The sequence below is a fragment of the Medicago sativa genome, chromosome 4, assembly GCF_051527215.1.
Source record: "Medicago sativa cultivar Bolivia chromosome 4, Bolivia_mono, whole genome shotgun sequence".
Taxonomy (NCBI): Eukaryota; Viridiplantae; Streptophyta; class Magnoliopsida; order Fabales; family Fabaceae; genus Medicago; species Medicago sativa.
This window is the reverse complement of record NC_140752.1, coordinates 51,490,191-51,514,842: the sequence shown is the minus strand read 5'-3', so window position 1 is coordinate 51,514,842 and position 24,652 is coordinate 51,490,191. Positions and strand designations below refer to the sequence as shown.

Here is a 24,652-nt window from a genome sequence, read left to right as displayed (position 1 = left end):
ATGTTTGTCAAGCCTCAAAAACCAGTTCTTAAGGATATGAAGATGAAAGCCCTAAAGAAGAAAAGAAAGTTGAGAAACTTCAGGAAGAACTTTTTGAACAGAAGCTGATTTTTGAATCCTTGAGAAGGCAGCTGACTGAAATGAAGAAAGAGCAGAGAGCAATTCAGGAAGCACAAACCAAGAGGTCAGAGGATCTTGAAAACACAGTGAAGAAGCAGTCTGAGGAGCTAAAGGCTGTGATGTCTGATATGGTGGCCATGATGAAGAAACAACAACAACCTTATATTGCACACCATTTTTTTATTTGTTATTCATGTTTCTTTTTTTTATTTGTTATTCATGTTTCTTATGTTTTATAAAAACTTATTACTGCTTGTGATATTCATTTGATATATGTTTATGCTTTGATATTTTACCCATGCTCTAATATTATACTGCTTAGAAATATTTCATGTTTTTCTTACTTCTCTTTTTATTTTATTCTTTTGGTTGATGACAAAAGGGGGAGTAGGATATAGTACATTTAGACTCTGAACCCACTAAATTAACATTAAAATTAATTTAGGAGAACCTTCTTCTCATCTCTTAGTCTCTGATTTCATGAGAAATTATTTCTCAGTGACGTTTTTAAGTTTAAAATGAATTTAATTAACTTGAATAAAACTCAGGGGGAGCTTACAAACCTCACCTTAAGAACTATCAGACTCAAGGGGAGCTTACAAACATCATAACCTAAAGTCAACTTGTTAATTAGATCAACTACAATTTGTTGGAACAAAATGTGTTTAACATTACCCTTTAGAGTTTTGATGATAACGAGGTATTAAAAATCGTGTTCAAGTGTACAGGACCATAGACAAAAAATTTGGTATATTTATCAGGATCTAGAAGAACAAAAGAGAGCAATGAAATCAACAAGAAGGAAGCTTAAAGCATCTGAATGAAGGAAAATTGAATACAAGAACGGAGTAGAAGCAGCGGAAAATTTTTGATTTTCTTTCCTTGGATCATTACGAAATTCAAACATGAATCAGTGATTCGATTGTTACCTCGAAGTATGGAATCTGGAAGTTGGAAACTGGAAACTGGAATCTCGATCACAGCCAAGCAAGCAGCAAGCAGCAAAGCCTCTAGCAAGTCCACACGAACAATGCTCCTCCAAAACTCGGTGCTAGCCAAGGAATCAAAAGTGCAGAGAAGAAGGGTTGCTCCAAAAACGTGTAACATAAAACTACAGCACTAGGGTTCTATTATAGAACTTCTAGTGTGCTCTGCAAGTCAGAAGTCACTATTGGGCTTCAGTAAGCCCAACAACGAGTTTAGTAATTTTGCTAACTAATTAGCGTTTTTTTTTACTAAACGCACCCCTTATATAAGTCATACTTATATATTTCTCTTTTGATTGTTCTTTGTGTAGCCCTATAGGTTCTAGTCACGTTGGCAATAATATTAAATCTAACATTTAATATTATAAACAATGAGCGGTTCTTTCTTTTTCTTTTTATTTGCCTTTGTAACCAAAAAAAACACATCATTGCTACCCAAGTGACAAGAATGTCAAGTGATCGGACGAAACCTTTCCATGATAATACTCATGTGTACAATTACTCCTTTGTCTCGATATCTTTCTTGATCCCAAGGCATAGATATTGTCACCCTTGTATAGATCAATGTTTATATTCCTTGATTCCGAAATATACTGTATAACGAATAAGTCCAATATCTTATATTGACTTAGTTCGGCATGGCCATGCAGTTTTACAGTCATATTTCATCAAGAGACCTAAAGATATATCTCCCGTTTATGAGGAGGGACAAATCCCATATAGAACACTCATGTCCCTCAACATGCTTCATCAAGTACCCATCAACCAACGTTATGGTTATCCTTTTACAGACAACGTTAGAATGGCAACAAAGCACTTGAGTCCACATCTAGGGATCATAGTGGTTTCAGGTCTAAGAGCGATATACACTATTATCATTGTGAGAATATCTTATGACAATTGCATAACTTACTATGTAGTATTCTCACGGTGGGTCAATCCAGTATAAATATTACTCCTAATATTCATACCTATGTATAGACTTAATATCTCATATCTATGACCCATGAGATGCGGTCATCAGTCTACATACATAATAGTCTCGACGCTTTATTAGTATCCTTTATTCATATTAAAGCTTTGACTACAGATACATTTAAGAATAGCGTTCTTTATGATAATGTAATCTCATGATTAAGTCACACTTAATATATTATTACACAAACTATCTATTCTAATGACTTTATTAACATTACACAAATATAATAAAGAGTGTCATATATTATTCAATACTAAAAGTCATGATACATGAGATAATGTTTAACATAAACTATTGGCCTCTAGGGCTTACACCAACACTGAAGAAAAGAGGTTCTGAAGACAAGTGATCCTGAAGGGATGACGTCATCAGAAGCAAGTTCACCAGAAGCACATTTTCCTCAGAAGCACTGAAGATCATCAGAAGCTGAGAAGAATTAAAGCTTCAAATGCTGTTCAAAAGATTTAATCACGCCTAGTATTGCAGAAGACCAAAAGAGTGAAACATCGGCTAATTCAAAAGCATTTGAAGGCACTGGATGCTGGTTCCATAAAGAGCGTTGAAAAAGTACAATTGTACGAATTGTACAACCACTACCTCCACTACTCTGTTTTGTCTCTGCAACAAGACAAAAACAACAGTTATGCCTGCACCAGTGTTCCTCCAGACTTGGAATGGATTTGAAATTGATCCTTCATAGGACAATAACCATATCAGGCAAAAGATCATTGGTGATTTGATCAAGCTTCAAACGACTCTTTTTTGATGTGCTGACAATTTCACAACGTCTCTTTCACACCTCAATATAAAGGAGTGAAAACTTAGAGAAAAAGAGAGACTCTACAACAATTTACAAACGCCAAAACTCTACAGAAATTGTTCTACATCAAAAGTTCACTTAGAATTTCTTAACAACTTTCATATCTTAGAAATTCTAGAGTCTTAAGAGTTTGTATCTGATTTGTATTGTGAACACCACTGATTGTACATCAAGTGTTCAACCTCAAACAAATTTCTTTGTAATTCTGTTTAAATAGAAGTCTCTTGCTTGTGTGCTTGAGCATAGGAAGTCTCTCGATTGTGTTCAGGAGCATAGGAAATCTCTTGCAGTTGTGCTTGAGTAAGTTTGAAGTCTCTTGCTAGTTTTAGCAGTGAGCAGTTGTAATCAGATATTACATTATAGTGAACTCTCCTTGGAAATGCAAGGGGGACAGGACTACTTCCGGTTTGTGGAAGGAACCTGTATAATTGTTTTGTGTCTTTCTTCTCTCTCTCTCTCTCTCTCTCTCTCTCTCTCTCTCTCTCTCTCTCTCTCTCTGTTTTTACCCGCTGCATTTAGAATCTGAACATCACTTCAGAAGCTGAACTCTATCTGCTTCTGACCAGTGATTTTAGTAGGAGAAAACGAAGAAAAATCTAACACAATTCAACCCTCCCCCTTTCTTGTGTTTTTCTCACCTTCACATTTGACCATTAATACTAGTGTTTGTCATCATCAAAAAGGGGGAGATTTTTGGAACAAAATGTGTTTAACATTACAACCTTGAGTGTTGATGATAATAAGGTATTAAAAAGTAAATTGCATATGCTAATATTTGTTCAAGTGTGCAGGACTGTAGACAAAAATTTATAAGTCTTAAAACAAAGTATTGGTTCTGAAAGAACAAAAAAGAGCAATGAAATTAGCAAAGGAAACTTATGTTGCAAGACAGAGTCTGAAGACTATCAGAGTCTGAAGACCATCAAAAGCTAACTGCCAGACTCTAACGTCATCAATCGTTTAAAGACCATCATAGTATGAAGTTCATCAGAGTATGAAGTCAAGAAGCTGCAGCTAGTTAAAATATGTTATTATGAAGATACATCATTGCAGAAGGAATAGGAGTCTGGAGCAATGACTATTTGAGAGGAATTAGAAGGCATTAAATGCTTATCCACTAAAGAGCGCATAAAAATGACATTGTACAATTGTACAACCACTACTCCACTACTCCACTACCTTGGCTGCACTTAGTACTGCTATAGATGTGTCTACGCTAGTTGTTCTCCAAACAAGGAATGAATTTCAAATTATTTCATCCTTGGACAATAACCATATCAAGCAACAGATCATTGGTGATAATCAAACTTCAACAACAACTCTTTTTGATGTGCTGGCAATCATCAACGTATCTCTCACACCTCTATATAAATGAATGAAGACTTTGAGATTGTAAGAGACTTAACAACGTTTTAAAAGTGTCAAAACTCTGCTGAAATTGTTACACATCAAAGTTTACTTAGAATTTTTTAACAACTTTCATATCTTAGAAATTCTAAAGTCTTAAGAGTCTTATCTGAATTGTATTGTGAACACAACTGATTGTATATCAAGTGTTCAACCTCAATATTTTTCTGTATAATTTTATTTGTTTATAAGTCTCTTGTTTTTGTGCTTGAGCATTGAAAATCTCTTGCAAATGTGTTTGAGTATTGGAAGTCTCTTGTTGTGTGCTTGACCATTTGTAATCAGATATTGATTTTAGTAAACTCTCCTTGGAAGTGCAAAGGGGACAGGACTACTTTGGAATTGTGGAAGGAATCTGTATAATTGTTTCGTGTCTTTCTCTTCTCTCTCTATCTTTACTTTATCCGCTGCATTAGACTTTGAACTTTGTTCTTGAATCTGAACTCTATCAGACTTTGAACATTGGACTTAGTTTAAAAAGAAGAAAAAATTAACACAATTCAACCCCTTTCTTGTGTTTTTCTCACCTTCAGTGATGGCCTTCTATATATAACGTCAAACTACAATTGTTGTGTGATATTTTGTCATGTTTCACTACATCATAACTGCATTAGCCACCACATCAAACCAGTTTAGCCACTGTAAGCAATGACATAAATAAACAATGGTCTGACTCAACCTTGTTCGTTAAAATATTCTACGAAAAGGAAAAGTATAGAACATTGTAAGCTTGGTATATTTCATATATGAAGAAATAGTTGACAATTTATAATTAAGTTTCTCACGGTTGTGCATCGAGCATCTAATACTTTACCATTATATTTAGATGTTATTGTTACTAAGAGGGTGCCACCATGGACTTATGGTCGTTGTTGAATCAAGTTGATGATGACTTTAGTGATCTGGATGCAAAATTCATGGCTGTCATTTTGGGGGAAATGGATGAAAGGATGTGAGAAAGTTGTGTTGAAATAAATTTACTATGAGGACAAGAAGGTAAAACAACAAACTTTTTTTTTTGTCAAGTAGCCTAGTGGTTAGAGCTCACACAATTTAATTGTGGAGATGTGGAGTGTCCGAGGTTCGAACCCCGACCCCTGCATATAAAATGCGATATCTCTACTAACTGAGTTAAACTCACGGAGATTCTTATGTAGTATTCTCTGTCAAATATCTAGAGGAGTATGTGTCACAATGCCCACAATCGCTATGTTGTAACATAACATACTATTTAATATTGCATATTGTCCTCACAAACCCATATAAGTCTTAACGTGTTTTTGCCCTTACTCATACATTTTTTTAAACATTCTCGAAGGACATCGATCTCAAAATTTCTCCAAATCAATTACATTTAATTATGGAGTTCTTATGATATGGACTACTAAAAAGTGCATCTTATTAGTATTCGATGGTACCTGAATCCATCCATTATAGACCTCCAACAAAGAGTATAAATATGGACTCTTACTATTTTTTAGTAAATTCTAATAAAATATCACACCATTTCCATTTTTTAAATTATAAAGTTCCCTATTTTTCCAAAAATGAGGAAGAAAAAATTCATTTTAAAAATGGCGAGAGTCCACATTTAACTTTTTAGAGGTCCATTTAGAAATTTTAGATAGTGGCATAGTGCCAATAAATTCTTATAAGTCTTCATGCAACTTTAATAAGGTCTCATGCATGTACAAGCATTTGACACATATCATTTAAATATGAATTTGGTTCATTTCATGTGTCTATTTGTTTAAGGCTAAATTATGTTTTTGGTCCCTTAACTATTTAATTAGTATCGCTTTAGTCCTTTAATTGAAATTTGATTTATTTTGGTATCTTCATTTTCTCTCTGTTACACATTTTGGTCCTTTCTGTTAGTTTTAATTCAAAAACGTTAGGGTTTCTTCAATTTCTTCTGGAATTTTTCTGGGGTTTTTTTTGTTGAAAATTGATGGAGATAACATGAGGATGAAGAAGAGGAGAAGAAGAAGATGAAGAAACCTTAACGTTTTTGAATTAAAACTGAGGTAAAGGACCAAAATGTATAACGGAGAGAAAGTTAAGATATCAAAATAAATCAAACTTTAATTATGGGACCAAAGCGATACTAATTAAATAGTTAAGGGACCAAAAATGCAATTTAGCCTTTTTTTTAAAGCATACGAGGAGTCGCTCATTAAACATGTCTTGTGTATTGACGATTGTTCTTAACTCTCATCACCCTGGGCCATCACATACCTACAAACTAATGCTTGATTCAACGTCGAAAATATCTTCAAATTAAACATACTTAACTATAAAGTTTTTATGGTATGAGCTACAGAAAACAAGATATATTTTCTTTTCAGTACACTTTATCATAAAAATATCATACTTAAGCTTGTTTGACTTGAAGAAATTTTGGAATGAATAACCTTATAAAAAAATTCCAGAAAGTGTTCGAGGACAAACACATTAAAAAGACTTATTTTGATTTATAAGAACATACGACAATATTGTTTAACAAAGCTTAAGACTATTGTTACATCCACAACCGCAACCTCAATTTAAAACTATATGGCTCGTATCATTGTTAATCCTTGGACTTAGACAGCCTGATATGGGGGCCAAAAATTGCCCTTCCAAATCAAATGTTGTGGCTAGCACCCTAACAAATTTGGAGAAGTCCTCAACACAATGCCAATGAGGCAGTTAACAGTGAATAGTAGATTGTCTAATTAAAATTAAACAGCAAATAACATTATGATATAAATTGACAAGATTCATTTCTTGCTTCATTTCATATAGCTGCCACTTCAAGTAGACGTAACAATATTTTGTCAAAAAAAGAAAAATAGCCCTAATAATAAATTCGATTTTCTTTTCATTTCCCCTCAGTTACACACAAATTTCTTGATTCATTCATAACTGGCACTTCATTCGCTAGTCGAGCGTCTTGAATTCCAATATTTTTCTATTTCTTCTGCTGTTCTTCCTGGAATTCTTCCAGCAATCAATGACCACCTATGAGAAAATGAATTCCAATATTTTTCTATTTCTTCTGCTGTTCTTCCTGGAATTCTTCCAGCAATCAATGACCACCTATGAGAAAATACACATTCATCATCTAATAGTATGTAATGTTTGACACAGTAATGAAACAAGAACTGATATTAATTGAAGTAAATAGATAGTACTGATTACAATAGAAGGAAATTCAGTACCATTACAAACTATTAAGATCTGAAATGAAGAGGTACAATATATGTGAATAACTAATTCAGAGAGAGAGAATAGAAGAGAATGATGAAATCACCACATAAACATTGCACCCCACAATCTGATTCTTCTCTTTCCTCATATACCCCTTACTTTCTCACAAAGTGGTCCCACCTTGGGTGAATTTTCTTCAAACGGTTACTCACCCTTCTCTCAACGTGCTCATGTGTTTCACTTCCACCATTTGCCACTATGTCCACGTCATTATTCATTACATAGTAATAGTTGAAATATATATATATATATATATATATATATATATATATATATATATATATATATATATATATATATATATATATATATATATTACTATAACACCGACACTCTAGATCGAAGGCTTATATGGTGTCGTACACATGTGAATGTCGAACATGAACACATGTAGTTATATTCAATTGTTCTATTTTCAAATTACCATTAAAAATAAAATCATGTATTTTAAACACCACAATTTTAAACACCATTATGTATTTTAAACACCACAATTTTTTTATCAAAAGGAAGTTGCCACACTTCTTAAATTCCCAAATAAAATTATCACCAATGCTTCAATACATCATTCACAAACTGAGAAAAATTTAACAAATAAAACAAAAATGATATTTATCAAAGAAAGCTGTTGCAAGTTTGGTATCTAGCTTGAATAACACTAGACCTTATGGTACATCACCAACACTTCAACACTTGATCATATAATAGCTAACAAATCTAATTTAAAGTTAGTATACCGAACTAAATCAAAATTGTACAAAATAGCCAAGAATTGCCAACAATCAAGTCGAAACAACAGTAGGATGTATTCTCTAACATCAACTAGGTACGTATAGTCATTATTAATAAAACGTAATAAAATAAAAATTGAGCATAATTAAACCATGAATTTAACACATCGACATCATGAATTCAAAAATAAGAACATACTCAAAATCACAACAACAAATTAGAGCACGAATTCAACATAAATTCATTAAAAGATCATGAAAAACAACGGAAAACAAAGTCCTTCACTACCCATATGATCATCCAACCCTTAGGGTGAATAGAGACTCCCCCCTTACCTCTAGTCTTGCGAAGTTGATTATTTCCTATGGTTGAATCTCTCTCTGAGCTCTTCCCTCATTGCCTCTTTTCTCCACAACCCTAGTTTTTCTTTTGCCGCTTTGTTTCTCTCTTTCTCGGTAACCCTTCTTCTCTAATTCTCTTCTCTATTTATAAACTCTAATTGAGTTTGTTACCAATCTTTTCAGATCACTATATATTCTCTAAGTTTGTTACTAATCTTTTCAGATTGCTATAACTCTCGAATTTGTTATTATTCTTTCTGTAACTACATTGTCTTGCTATTCACACTCCTCTCTACTTAAATCATTAAAGCACTACTCGTCTCACTAACTACACCTCTTTTCTACCTAATTTTACTAATTCATCTTGGTTCGCACTCTACTTTCTTATTCTCTCTAAAAAAAAAACTCTATTTTCTTCCTAAATATTATTTTCTCTTGCTCTTTAACCGACTAACCAATCCATCTACTTTCCCCTTACCTATTCTCTCAATAAATACAAATAGTTAAATTAATAATATCAAACTAATCAATATTATTAATAATATTAATATTAATATAATCTAATAATAATACTAACAAACTAATATTAAAAATCGGGGTGTTACAACTCTCCCCCACTTAAAGAATTTTCGAATAATACTAATAAACTAATATTAAAAATCGGGGTATTACATTTTTCTCCTCACTCATACACTTTTTTCAAATATTTTAGAAGGATATCTATCATAAATATCCTCCAAGACAATCATGTTTAATTATTGAGTTCTTATAATATCGGTAGTACCACGGTCCATCCATTATAGACCTCCAAAAAAGTATAAATATGAACCCTTACTATTTTTAGTAAATTTTAATAAAATATCCCACCTTTTCCATTTTTTTAAATTATAAAGTCCCCTATTTCTCTGAAAATGAGAAAGAAAGAATAACTCTAAAAATGGTAATAGTCCATATTTTAACTTTTTTAGAAGTCCATTTAGAAATTTTATATAGTGCCAATAAATTATTTCAAGTCTTCATACAACTATACACTCTCATTTAAATTTAAATTTTTTTCATTCATATGTCTATTTTTCTAGAAGCATACAAGGAGTCGTGCATTGAACATGTCTTATGTATCGATGATCATTTTCCACCCTTGTCACTCTCAGGCATCACATACCTACATATTAATAATCGAATTCTGCTCTTTACCCAAATAGTTTTGCTCACTCCCAAAATAAAAGTCCAAAATGCCCCTACGCAACTTAACATGCGTAGCGTGAGTTAACATGCGCTAGTTATATCGTTCCTTAAGTCACGTTCAGAATACACTAGCGCATGTTAAGTCATGTAGCGTGACTTAACATAAGCTCAGAAATACACTAGCGCATGTTAAGTTGCGTAGGGGCATTTTGGACTTTTACTTTGGGAGTGAGCAAAACTATTTGGATAAAGAGCAGAATTCTTAATAATCGCTTGATTCAACGTTGAATCATATTTTATAGGAAGAGGTTTGTCTGGTACCATTTGTAACATTTTAAACTACTTTAAATATTGCAATAGTAAATTCTCACTCTCACATTTTATGATAATTTCTAAATGGTTACTCATCCAAAAATATCTTCAAATTAAACACACTTAACTAAAAAGATTTTCTGGTATGAACTACTGAAAACAAGATACATCTTCTTTACGATAGCCTACATTATAAAAATTTCATACTTAAGCTTGTTTGACTTAATTTTTTTTTGAAATGATTAACCTTATAAAAGGACATTAAAAAGACTCGTGCTGGTTTGTAAGAACAGACGACAATATTGCTCAACGAAGTTTGGAATGATACATCCACATCCACATCCTCAATTTAAAATTGGGGCTCGTATCATAGGTAATCCTTGTACTTTGACACCCCGATATGAGTGCAAAAAAATGGTTATTGCTCTTCTTCCATCTGTTTTTGCTCGTTTTCGTCAAAATAGCCTAGCGTGAGTTAATTAACTCACGCATGTGCATTTTGAATATGAGTTAACTACGTTAGATGGGAATGAGTAAAAACAGATGGGAGAAGAACAATTCTCCAAAAAAAAAAAAAAATATCCTTCCAAATCAATTGTTGTGGCTAGCACCCTAACAAATTTGGAGAAGTTCTCAACACAAATACACAATGCCAATGAAGTTACAATGCACTGCAGTAAACCAGCTGCTGTTTACACAAACAGTGAATAGTAGATTTTCTAATTAAAATTAAACACGAAATAACATTATGATATAAATTGACAAGATTCATTTCTTGCTTCATTTCATATAGCTGCCACTTCAAGTTGCCGTAACAATATTTTGTCAAAAAAAGAAAAATAGCCGTAATAATAAATTAGATTTCCTTTTCATTTCCCTCAAAGTTACCCACAAATTTCTTGATTCATTCATAGCTGGCACTTCATTCGCTTGTCGAGTGTCTTGAATTCCAATATTTTTCTATCTCTTCTGCTGTTCTTCCAGGAATTCTTCCAGCAATCAATGACCACCTATGATTACACATTCATCATCTAATAGTAATAGTTGAAATAAAAGAAATATGCATAGTCATAACACCGACACTCTAGATCGAAGGTTTGTCTGGTGTCGTACACATGTGAATGTACAGCACGAATACATGTAGTACATTCAATTTTTATATTCTCAAATTACCATTAAAAAATAATTACCGGTGTCAACGTGCAAGCCTTACTTTCGTGTCTGATGTTTGTGTTTATTTGGTACTATGTAGATTATAATAACATCAATAACAAAGTTTGGAATGAAAGTGAAAAGAGGTAAAAAAAAGTTACAATTTAAGGTCTACTAACCTCTCCCCAACAAGATTATAAACCATTTTAATAAGCATTTCCTCTTCTTCAGAAAATTCAACCTTTGAACCTTGGTCTGGTTGCTGATCTGTAAAATACATGCCTTTTCTCTTAATCAATATATGGTGTATGATTTGATTTAAAAAAAAAAAAAAAAAAAACTGAAAACCTTAGTGTATAAAAAAAGTATTTGAAATCAATAATCATGATAAATCATTAATTAGCTCTATAAAAGACATGCATTCTAAAAGGGTATACCTTTGGAATCTGTTGAAACATTTTTAGAGGAGTGTTCTGAGTCAGCCATTGCAATAGCAAATTAAGTTTCAATGATATTTTTTTGTATTTGATAATCAAGATGTGGGAAACTATGGTGTTATTTTGCAGAATATGGAATGATTGAGATTTGAGTGGTGTATTAATATATAGGAGCAAGTAAATTATTGTTAATATAGGTGAGTGCAACTAGAATTCTAGAAGCTTACTACAAATAGAGAAGAAATAGGGAAGACGGGGTAGCTGAACACATGGTATTACGGTCTAACATTGCTTGGTAGTTGAGCAATTAGTGTTAGTTGGATAAGTGAGTTTTGTGGGTGACGACAAGTCTTGGGAAATGAGAATATATGTTAGATGCTCACTCCCACGCACAAGTCTTCTAGAGACAGAATCTCTCGAATCAAATATATTTAATGGAAAATGTTAACGAGTTTTTCCGATGTTTTTTAAACACTTAAAAGTAATAAAATATTATAAAAATGAGTTTTGTTAACCGGTGCTTTCAGGGCAATGAATAAGTAATCTACAATTATAAATTTTGTCTTCAAAATATAAGATTTTACTTTTAATCAAGTAATAATTACACAATTTTTTCATAAAAACTTACTTGTTTTGGATGCTTAACCATTGCCCTTGGGGCACCGGTTAGCATTATCCTATAAAAATTTGTATATTTATTGTGTTGGAAATTGAAATATCTGACTTTATATAAAATCATTTCTTTATTAGAATGTTTTAAATAATGTTTGGGAGGCACTCCTTAACAAAATCATTTAAATTATGCTCACATAAAATGAATAAAATTAATATATATATATATATATATATATATATATATATATATATAATAACATCAATTGATAACATTTAATTTCATTCTTTTTTAAAATTAGTGCCCAAATATTATTATCCGATTTTGTGCCAAATTAAATATTACTCCACTCACACATTTATTTAGTTGTTTTTCTTTGGTTGGTCATTGATTTAGTTAATTATTACTCCAAGATAAATGAGAACAAGATTAACCAAGATAAATGAGTATTTTTCTAAAGAAATGATGATAAATGAGAATGTTGTAAGTAACTGTTGTCATCAACCCATCCAAGATTAACCGAGTTAATTAATTAGTAGTAGATAAATGTTACTGGAGTCCTTCCTTAAAAAAATTGTTATTGGAGTCCTCTTAAAAAAACGCTATTGGACACAGAATTAACATAATAATAATAATAATACGAGACACGTATATGGTTTAGATTTGGATCTTCTCATATCCATTCTCTCATGTTGTCCCATTCTTTAATCTCATTCATTCTCTCTTCTTTATTATTATTATTTTTTCCTTTATACTTATTGCTACAATAGCATGAGAGAATCCAAATTCATATTGTTTATCGTATACAATCATCTAACAAGTTACTTTTGTGAGAGTATATCATGTCTATTATAAAAATTTAATATGATAGATCATCGATTTGAACCACACACTATAACATTCACAAATAAACTTGTTAGTGTGAGAGGGTGTTTGAAAACCTTAATTAGTTCAACATTATATATATAAAAAAAATTATGTCAGAAATAGTTTATAAATAGCGGTTTTTATTTTCTTTTATTTTTTTAAGTAGGTTAGTGTCTAGAATTCACCATTTATGATAAATAGGTGGGGTGTCCGGAATTCGAACTTCGGCTTTGTTATATAACCATGTCAACTGACTTATACTCACGGGGACATAGAAGTTATAACTATTTGATCGTCAATAAAAAGATTTTAATTGAACGCTCTTAATATCTTAAAACGTGTTTCGATCTTGTGGATCACGAGTTCAAACTCATATGAACTTTGATTTATAAAAAAAAAAAATAAAAAAAAAAAGGTAACTTGTCGTTTTTTATTTTAAAATTAATTTTTTTGAAGAATCACAATTTCTTTTTGTAAAAAAGTAACTTATCCCTGTATAACTACCCCTCATAAAAATTGTCCAAAATACCTTTAACAATAAAGCATCCAATTCTTCGTCACAAAAATATATATATATATATATATATATATATATATATATATATATATAGGGCATATCAAGTGAGAGGACTAACTATTGTGAGAGATGAGAGGGTTGAATTCTGACCTTTGGATTAATCTTTACGGTGGTATTCAATAGCAATAGCTGTATCATAACTCTTATGTCTCCTTCATCTCTGCGTCTTTTCCTTTCTTCTATTTCAACCAAAAATAAATAAAACATCCCTTTCTCCCATATGTTATCTTTCAATTCCGATTTTTCCAATTCTTGGCAAGGCTTGATCGATGATTATTGTTGTTCACTGGTTCAATTTTTTGAGAAATTTGGGTTTAGAGTCCACGATACCAATTTGAACAGGAACAGGGACAAGAAGATGAACAATTAAGGTGATTCCCCATTCCTTCTTCAATTAAAAATGACTTCTTCAAAACTAACTTCTCCTTTGCAAAAATACACACCTTTATTAAATCTATGCCTTCTCCTTTGCAAAACTGACTTCTTCAATTAAAAAAATCACGTTGATTCCCTATTTCTGGTGAACCCTATTTTTATTTATTAATTATAAATCCCAAATTCAAGGTTTCCTAAACTTGGAAAATTTATGTTTTTTAATTTCTCATGATTAATTGTAAAATCCAACACTGAATAGCATATTACCATTGAAACATTTTAAGAGGTTAATTATGGAATCTGTGAGTAATAAAACAGAGATATTCGTTTGTGCGAGAAGACGACATACACGATAGCTTGTATAATTATTGTATCTAAAAGCAGTTTCTTTTAATCGTGTTCATAAACTTAAAAATGGGGGATAATTTTTCTGTTTGTTTTAAGATTCACAATTCACTGGAGAAGAAGATTAAACGGCCTGAATGAAAAAGGAAACAAAGTGTGTGACCATGTTTAGCAAAAATTAGATCACAGCCATTGATTTTGATCCTATGGCTAATATTTGGCCCTCTCACCTCTCATTTTAAAATCCCTCTCACTTGATACATACATACATATATATATATATATATATATATATATATATATATATATATAATATCAAATTATATATGTTATGTTCAAGTATTTAAGGATCCAACGCAGTTTTGTAATATTTTTCGTGACAAGAGTACTAGATAACATGTAATCCTTCGAAATTTCAAGCAAATTTTCGTCAGAAGTACGTAGTAGTTGAAATGGTGGTAGGTAGCCAGCTGGTATGTTGTCAGTATTTCCAATATTTTTATGATGAGTGATAGCAACAATCTCTTTTAAACATTCTCTTTGATATTTACTTTTTAATTGGCTTAGCGTAAAGTGGTTAGACATATATTAATTTCATCAAATAAAAGAATAAATGTTTTAAAGTGTTGCTAGCATTCCTTTATTTTTATTGAACTCTCAAAGCATTTTCAATCTGCCAAATTGCATCTAAACAATTTTAATCAATTTCCAATGGTAATCACAATAAAAATATTGTCTCTCTTTTAACGCACATTCAACATCTAATTTTTGTCTCTATTTTTTCTTAAAAAAAATTGTCTTTGTTTTTCTTTATCGTATCAGCAATCTATCACATTTATTATATCCCTCTTGCATAATATAAATACTCCCTCCGGTCACATTTTTAAGCAAAACAATAACTTTTTAGATATATTGAATAACTAATGTATCTAACATATAAATGTGACTGGATGCATTAATTATTTAATAAATCTAAAAAATTGTTTTTTCTTATAAATGTGACCGAAGGGAGTAGATTTATGGGTGTCAAAAGATCATTTGTTGACTAAACCCAAGTCTCGTAAAACACGTTTGATGTTAATTAAACATGCATCTAGAATCTCACTCACTTGACTGAACTTTCGTCTTTGCTGTTAAAAAATAATGAATCAAATTTTGAAGACTCTAAAATCAAGATTGTGTTCCACACGTAACTAATGTTGTTGAACGTTGATAAAGTGCAGGAGCATGGGTGCAAGAAGGACTTTGTGTTTACTAACTGGACGCTCTTTTGACCAAAAACATAGAAATAATTATATATAAAGAAAACAATTTATTTCAGCTCTTTTAGTTTGGCTTTTTCTCTTTTCAAAAATGTCCTTAATTTTCAATATAAATAAATATAACAAATAGATAAAAATAAATTTAAATATTTAAAAAAGTAACAAACACGATATGAATATATACATGGGCGGATCTGGACTTTCAATACTAACGAGGCAATTTTTTTTGTCAAATTATTAAATAATATTAAATTTAATAAGAAGTTATATTAAAAATAGTTGTAGCAACCAAAATTACAAAGAAAATAATATTTTTTCAATTTGTTGAAAAACAACTAAAATTATATCATTACTAATTATTCTAAAAACATCTCTTTATATATAGGTTACAAGAGATGTCAAATGCTCTAGCATGATACCCGTGCAAAGCGGCGAATCTACCACAATTATTACGACGGGGCCAAACATAAAGAAGAAATAAAATATATTTTAAAAACTAATATATTAAACTTAATCAATAAGTAAAATAAATTCACAATAATTTTTACTTATATTTAATGAAACGCCAACAAAGAAAATAAAAGCTTTCTTAAAAAAAACAAAAATAAATTAAAGCTAACAATAGTTTTTTTTTTTTTGAAGAAGCTAAATTAACCCACCTAAATTGGCACGAGAGAATCGAACCTGAGACCTTGAGGAGGAGTACACTCTCAAGCTCAAGCCAATACCAATAGACCAACCCAAGTGGGTTTAAAGCTAACAATCTTGATAATCTCAGCTCATCTCAGCTTAGCAAAAATAAAATGCAAAAAAAATAAAAATTAATGGGTTGCCTCCCATTCAGCGCTTGTTTAACGTCTGAATCCTGACGGTCAATAGATTGCCTCATATTCTGTGCTTCTTTTGAGTCATTAGCTTGACAAAATAGGTTGTCTCCTATTCAGCGCATGTTTAACGTCCCGAGCCTGACGGATATGTCTAACTTGTGCATGGGAGCCCGTGTCCTTCAGGCTCCTTGATTTCATCCTCCTCCTCAACCTTCAGGTTGGGTACTTCTTTTGGCACTCCCTCTTGCTTAAGGAAACAATATTGTCCAGAAATTTGTAGGTTATATAGTCTACTCCTGATCTAATGATAATTTTCCCTTGATCCACATTTATTATAGCCCGGGCAGTGGCGAGAAAAGGTCTCCCTAAGATCATTTGAGCTCTATCTAAGCCCTTCATTTCCATGACTACTACCTCAATAGGGAATGTAAATCCATCAATGTTGATATCCACAATCTCTATCACACCTTCAGCATTCTTGAGAGAACCATCAGCAAGTCCAATTCTAACTTCGCAAGGTTTCAACTTCATTCCTCCAATATTATTAAACAATGATAGTGACATCATATTTGCGATTGATCCGAGGTCACACATTACTTCTCCAACATAGAATCCCTTGATAGTAACTGGCACACTGAAACAGCCAGGGTCTTCCTATTTCTTGGGGGATGTGTCTTCATATTCCTTGCTAAATTTTTGGGTAACAGCAACCGTCTTATCACAAAGTGGTTTGCCCGCTGGTGAGAATCTGTATTCTAGAAGGTCGTTACAACATTGGTTTCTGCTTACTTTCCTGGTTTGTAAGACATCCCTGAGAGTTTTTAATTCCTTCACTAATAGCTCGAATTCTTCTAAAACTTTGTTGTCGGTAATCAGAGGATCATTCTCTTTCTCTTCATTCTTTTCCACTTCCATCATCTTGCAAGTTTCATTCCTACGATTATCTAGAGTGGTGCCAGAAAATCCTGTTCTTGTAGCATTAGCAAGGTTGGTAGACAATTGTCCCATCTGCACTTCCAAGTTCTTCATGCAAACCTCATATCACTTTTGCATTTCATCAACCTCCTTAGCCAGCCTGTCAATCTACCCTTGAGTATTCTTCACATTTTGAGATATTATCTCTTCTAGACATGGACTTGGTGGTTGTTGCTGAGTTCCTTGGGGGGGAGGGGCGGCGTTTTGTCTGTGGTGGTTGGAGAATATTGTTGCTTCAGTAAGAGAAGTTTGGATGTTCTGCCCAATCTGGATTGTAAGAGTTAGAGTATGGATTTCGTTGCTTCCTTGAATAATTTCCCATATATTTCACCTGCTCTTCTGAAAACCTCAAACTTGCAGGTAAGCATGCACCACTTTCATGAGCTTGCTCACAGATGTCACAGTTGGTTTTTGCGGATAGATGTGCAACTTCTCGAACTTCCAACCTTTTTGCTATAGTTACTAGTTGTACGTTGAGAAGTTTATTGCTAGCAAGCAAATCATCCTAAGTGTTTAGATCTATCATACCTTTCTTCCTTGGAGTTGCCTTTTCCTCAGTGTGTCCTGGATATTCATTCAGATACATGTTGTCAATCAGCTCTCGTACTTCATCAGTTGTCTTGATTTTCATTGTTCCTCCTGCAGAAGCATCCAGTAACATCCGAGTATCTGATTTTAGTCCTGTAGTGAAGGCTTGCATGTTATCCATTTCTGACAACTTGTGACCAGGACACCTCTTCAACAGTAGCTTGAACCTTTCTCATGCATCATATAGGACTTCTCCTTCTTGTTGCTTGAAGCTGGAAATCTCCTTCTTCCGCGCCAAGTATTTTGCAGTGGGGAAATATCTGTCTAAGAACTCCCCCTTGAGCTGATCCCAAGTCTCGATTGAACCACTTGGTAAAGCATCCAACCAATCCCTTGCTCGTCTAGTTAGAGAATAACCAAACAACCTGGGTCGTTTGTCTGATTATGACACCGCAACTGGGTTGATTGTGCTGCAGGCATCGACAAAGTGTTTCAAATGAGCATTGCAATCATTCGTCTCCTTACTTAAAAATGGGTTAGATTTCAAATTCATCATAACATTGTACTTGATGTCAAACACCACCGGGTTTGTTGGTTGGAAACCAAATGATACTTCGTCCAAGTTGTTAAGTCTCCCATAGTCTCCTAGGGTAATGCGGCATTCTTCTCCCATTTCTGACTTGTTTGATGAAGAGTTTGGAGTTGGGATTGCTTCCTGTTGCTCTGTCCTTTCCCTTGCAAGTCGGGCTGCTTTCTGAAGTGTTTTTTCAGTTTTGCCTATCTTTGGATCAAATTGTAGAATACATATGTTGGTATTATGCATAAAACAAGCTACACAAAGTTTTTAGTAGGACATAGTCAATTGAAATAATACTTTTGGTATTTTTGAATCTTTTTAGTATTTTTGAAAACAGAAAAATAAAGTACGAAAAAAATAAATGACTGAAATTTAAATGACATAAAAATAAATGACTAAAAAAAAAGATAGATAAAAATAAGTAATTTAAATTGCTTAATTAAAAATATCAACAATCTCCGGCAACAGCGCTAAAAACTTGATGTGCGGATTAGGCAAGTGTACCAAATCGTTTACCAAGTAATGAGTTCGTCGGGACGTGGTAACCATATCGATTTGTCAAGTTACACCTACTGGTCGCATGGAGATCCTTACATGCGGGGTCGTACTCTCTCGGTTGATTTCGGTCTATCCCTCCACATGTTGAGTTGCACCTATTGGTCACACGGTGATCCTTACGTGTGCGGTCTTACTCCCTCAGGGGTAATTGAAACATAGACTTAAGTTTGCGTTCCTAAATTTCCAAATGTATGGTGGCCAGTGTTCCTAAAGGTTTTTCCTAAATCTTAGAAGTACATAACACACTCTCCCTCTCAGTAGTTCTATAAACGGGCAGCCTTATCAGTGTCTATCTTACCAAGGTGCGAGGAGAATAGAGTTATTGGGCTGATTTAAGTCTTGAATAAACACATTCTAAAACCTTGGGTGAGAAACTAGGGTTAATAAACACATTCTAAAACCTTGGGTAGAGAGATTTCATAAGAGTAAGGATTTAAGTTTTCTCTCTTGTCTTCTTGAGAGGTTTTCTTGTGGTTTGATAGAAGGAATACAAGGGGCAGAAATTAGGGTTTACTAGACCATCAACCCGTGCTCCGCACGGGTCCTACCAGCTAAATCATACGCAAATAAGTTACATATTCTATACTATGTTAATATGAATAAGTCAATTTTTTACGCTTTAACAATGTACTTGATAGTTCATATGATGTGAAATACTTTATATTAATCGCATCATGGTTACATTAGGTATGTCGTTAGTTGCTATTAGTTACAATACATCAATATAAAAATGTTGATCATATATTCAACACAAACTATACGACATTATGAAATACTTCTCTATATACGACATTAGAAGTCACGTTGGTATCTTCACAATCTTCATCGGTAATAAATATCTTCAACCCATTTCTAGAAGTAACTCTCGAAATTGGAACATAAATGTGTGATCTTGTGAAAACATAACACTTGGCAAATTAAAAGAAGAGATATCCCACATGACCAAACTCCTCTGAGGATTCAATCTAGATCACTGACCCGTGCACATACGTGAATAAGTTACACAGTATCTACTATATTTTATATGAATAAGTCAATTGATTAGATTGAATCAATGTAGATCATAGTTCATATGATGGAAAATATGATAAATTAGTCGCATCATGGTGACATTAGGAATGTAGTTTGTTGCCATCATTAAAACACAATACATTAAAATTATCCTATAAAGCATATATCTAACACAAACTATCCTACGTTACGAAATACTTCTCTATATACGATATTTAAAGTCACATTGGTATCTTGATCATCTTCATCTGTTATAAACATCTTCAATCCATCTCTAGAAGTAACTCTTGAAATTACAACTTATAATTAACCATGTGAAAACACATCACTTAGCAAATATATCCCAACATTCTTTAAAGAATGTCCGTTGAAACTTAAAAGGAATCCTGACGTCATAAGGTTTAATAAATAATCTTGGTATAAAAACTTTCACGCCTATATTACTTCCAGATATGACATTTCCTTAGAGCACAAATTTACCCATTTTGGTCATTATTAGTCTTGTATCATTGCATAATCCTAATTTTTAATCGCATCACCATCCATGTTTTGTGAAAGCGGCGAATCATGACTCAAATAAATTTTTGCTTCACCTAGAATCAAATCCAACACGTAATTGTTTATTTGATCAACAATTGAATTCTTTAGAGCTAATATGGCCTTATCTTGGAAATAAGTTATATCACTCATGCTTTCTAATATATTTGGATAAGTGCTCTCAACAATAGATGCAATGGAACCGTCATTACTTGATATAAGTAAATCAGAGGGAATATCAAGTGATATATCAACGTCATTGTTTTCGCCAATTGTCCCATCATCAATACCCAAGGCCCAATCAAAAAACAATTTTCTTTCTAAAATATCTGAATGTGATGCACCATTTAGAAGTATCATGTTTTTTCTGTTAGCGTAAGATCCTCACAAAAATGTCAAAGATACAAAGAATTAATAGTAGAATGGAGAACTTCTTTTTTTAGAAAGAAAATATATGAAGGAACAACTTATTAAATGTGTCGCACGGTCTTATCGACTATAATAAAGGCAATAGGTAATTTTTGACCCATGTGATGTACGGGTCTATCAATAAACACAAATAAGATTATTAGAGATACAATATCACACTAAAAAAAGGTAAAACTTGACTCGAAAGTTTCAGACATACTATAAATATAATCTTGTGAACCTTGTGTATACCATATAACCAGCTACAAATTCCTTTTTAAAAAAAAAAAAAAAATCCAGCTACAAATCAAAGAGTAATGCTATAGTTCACTAAAAATAGCAACATAATTCATCCTATTTCAATACCAAATACTGCTATGACCGTTAGTAATCAGCTTCAATTGCATTAGCAGGTTGCATAGTTATATATTGATTCTGTCTTGTAGCATATCCATGAACCCTCAAATTAATTCATGTTTTGTCCTTGCCATAACGATAACTTAAATATTGAGACACAGAACCAATTTATATACGCAAAATATATATTGTCCTTTTGAAGGAATTTCGGGTTAAAATCCTGACATTAGAGACCTAAAGTCCTTCCATTATTTAAATTCAAAATAATTAGGTACAAAACAATCATAATTAATCATTCTTTTGGAGCATATATATCTTGATTCCGTTTACAAAATTAACGATCCACATATTCATCCAGTTAAGCCAACCCAAAAATGTTGTGCTTGATTTCTAGGCAAGTTGAAATTTTCTAAAAAAACATGAGAAGACAAAAACTTTCATCTAAAAAAACATGAAAAAGCATGAGAAGACAAAAACAATCAAATTAATCTTCAAATATTAAATCATTGGCTAGATCAATAGTAGTTGATGCATTCAACTATACCAGAGTATTCCTATTTGCCTTATTCACCGATAATGCACCATCAAGAATACCTCCAAACATCATTTTTAGCTAGAAACCTTACAATTAAACAAACAAAATCAAAGTAAAAATAAACTTAATTTACATTGTAGACCAAATGCATTTAGAGTTGAGGGAATTAGTACAAAGTACACATGATTTATAAATCAATCATCATATTATAATAACTACATAACGGCAGCTATTGATATTCACATTTGATATATTAGATTTTTAATAATTTTTTGAAGTTATTTTTTTTCATCCATACTGTACTCATCATTATCATGAGTTGCAACTGTTTCTATGAGGAGGGAAATTAAAATCAAAATTAGACATATGAGATATTATCAAAAGCAAGAACTAAAACATAATCAAAAGCACTAAACTTAATAATATTCATCAAAAGATAAAAACACTAAACTTAATAATATTCATCAAAAGATAAAAACATTTAGCTGCAACTATGTCCCAGCGGAGGATTCAATCTAGATCACAGCTGGCCAAACTCCCAAGAGGATTCAATTACTATATAGAGAGCCAGGATCATTATTTATGTATGCATGGGAAAACAAATGGCAGTAATAATGAATCATAAGTTAAGTACTTGGCAACACAAAGGTCACTTTAGTGATGACATGTGCATATAAGAGGAAATTCAAATTTGAAAATTTGAAAAAAGCATTTAATGAGGTACCAAAAGCTTGCAACACACACCTAAGTTTAGTGCTTGGGAGGGAATCTAACAAAGCTATTAGGGTTAAGCATTTGCTTGACCTAATAAGCTTTTAGAGTAAGTATGATTACTAGATCTTCTACCCGTGCTGCCGCACGGGCCATAAACAGCGTTGAAATTTTTGGAAGGCAAACGCAAACCGTTTCTATTTAGCAACTAAATAATCGAAGAACACAAACACAATATTAGTGTTACATTGATACAATGTCGAATTTTACACGTTTTGGCAAATCTCTTTTTAGACTACATTTGTAGTGGTGTTGATGCAATCACCATTCTCATCAGTAAGCAGAATAATAAGACCATTTCTCGAGATAACTCTTGAGACTGCAACGTATAGCTGGCCATGCGAGAAGACTGATTTAATGGAGGCATCATTAATTAGCAACTATGACCGTATATCTATGTTAGCAAGGATTAGACATCACTAATCGATAAAATAAGTATCACATTATAAAGTGATCATATCCGCCGCATCTGAACAAAACATTAATCGTAAAACCCATTTTAGCGCAACACGCTTTTTGACCAAAGTTGTCGGACGCTCAGTTGCAAACGTTACAGGGTGTGCACATATTCCATATTTATGGTATTAATTAATATAGAGTCTTTTATTTTGTTGAGGGTGAGTGTCCCATGAATCGCATTAGGAAAATGATACTTCTCAAGAAAAATAGCTTCAAGAATTTTTCAAGACACAGTTGGCAAATTTTAATTGGATGATTTATTTGTCCACTTCCTATTTTTCAGCTACACCTCCTTGAATTGTGGCAAATGGTGCATTGTGATTGGCTACTCTTTATTCTTGAAGAATTCTTGATGTTATTTTTCTAGAGATATAGCATTGCTCATCGCATTAAGCACCATAATGACGTACAAAGTTTGTGCGGTAGTAATAGCATAATACTCAGAAAAAGAGGAAGGTTTAACTATAAAAACAGAACCTTGTATGAAGGTCAGTTTAGTACACCAGTAGACCAAAAAGAAGCAAAAATTTACTTATATCCTTTAGATATAGATTCTCGATAGACAGCAATGGCATAATCAATTTCAAGTCCTTTTCTATTTTTGAAACTCAGGGAAGAAAGGGAAACAGTATATGCTTGCACCAATATATATTCAATTTAATTAAATTTGAAAAGCATCAAATCAATTTAAGAGAGGAGAATTAATTGACAATACCATATCTAAATTACGGTATTGGTTCCAAACAAATTATATCAAACTCCATTTTGGCAAAAGCTATTACGCTGGGCATGTGCACTTTACTAATAACAAACTATTCTAAAAACATGCTAAAATCGATACCAATAAACCTACAGGTCTTTAAATCACGTGTAACCAAACCAATTATGGATCAAATAAGTTCAATATAAGATAGTTGCACTTTTTAATAACATTTATTCTTGATGTCTAAATCGCGGTTTTGGTTCCCAAAAAAAAAAACTTAGAATATGAAGTACTGCTAATTCAATATGATTCCAGAAAATTAAAGTACATCAAGGGAAATTTAACATAAAATTAAAGGAGGAGCTCCAATCCACGATACACAAATAGCATAGGTAGACACTACTTCTTAAACCATGGCTGAATCAACAGTACTCAATTAGATGCAAGGCAGACAAACAAAAAGAAAAAACATAGACATAATCAACTGACATGGGATTTTTAAACTTTCTCAGTCTTGATGCGCTTCAACACTGGCATAGGTTTGTTGATTGACCCTTCACCGACTTCAGGTTTGCCAAATTCAGAGCCCACGCTATCAGTTGTCCTCTTGCCAACTCACTTGCTCTTTGGTGTTTTTTCATTGT

General features: G+C 32.5%; 1 protein-coding gene and 1 pseudogene across 2 annotated transcripts; both read right to left on the bottom strand.

Annotated features, from left to right (window-relative positions):
* Positions 1 to 7,000: 7,000 nt before the first annotated feature.
* LOC146929698 (transcription factor CPC-like) lies at positions 7,001 to 12,036 on the bottom strand. 2 transcript variants are annotated; one of them, XM_085701483.1, is made up of 3 exons: positions 11,724 to 12,036; positions 11,466 to 11,553; positions 7,001 to 7,393 (listed from the first exon to the last, which is right to left on the bottom strand). In XM_085701483.1, exons 1-3 carry the CDS (start codon positions 11,770 to 11,772, stop codon positions 7,228 to 7,230), a joined length of 303 nt encoding a protein of 100 aa, XP_085557609.1. In that variant the 5' UTR covers positions 11,773 to 12,036; the 3' UTR covers positions 7,001 to 7,227. The 2 variants fall into 2 exon arrangements, with proteins under 2 accessions (XP_085557609.1, XP_085557610.1); XM_085701484.1 differs by lacking the exon at positions 7,001 to 7,393 and adding an exon at positions 10,881 to 11,144 and having other exon boundaries at positions 11,724 to 12,009.
* Positions 12,037 to 17,799: 5,763 nt separating this feature from the next.
* On the bottom strand, positions 17,800 to 21,135 carry LOC146929697 (uncharacterized; annotated as a pseudogene).
* Positions 21,136 to 24,652: the final 3,517 nt, after the last annotated feature.

Excerpts from the sequence above, each read along its gene's own strand:
- LOC146929698 (XM_085701483.1), bottom strand. The coding sequence starts at position 11,772 with ATGGCTGACTCAGAACACTCCTCTAAAAATGTTTCAACAGATTCCAAA. Across the intron at positions 11,554-11,723 it reads TGTTTCAACAGATTCCAAAG|ATCAGCAACCAGACCAAGGT; the intron begins GTATACCCTTTT and ends TGTATTTTACAG. Across the intron at positions 7,394-11,465 it reads TATAATCTTGTTGGGGAGAG|GTGGTCATTGATTGCTGGAA; the intron begins GTTAGTAGACCT and ends ATTTTCTCATAG.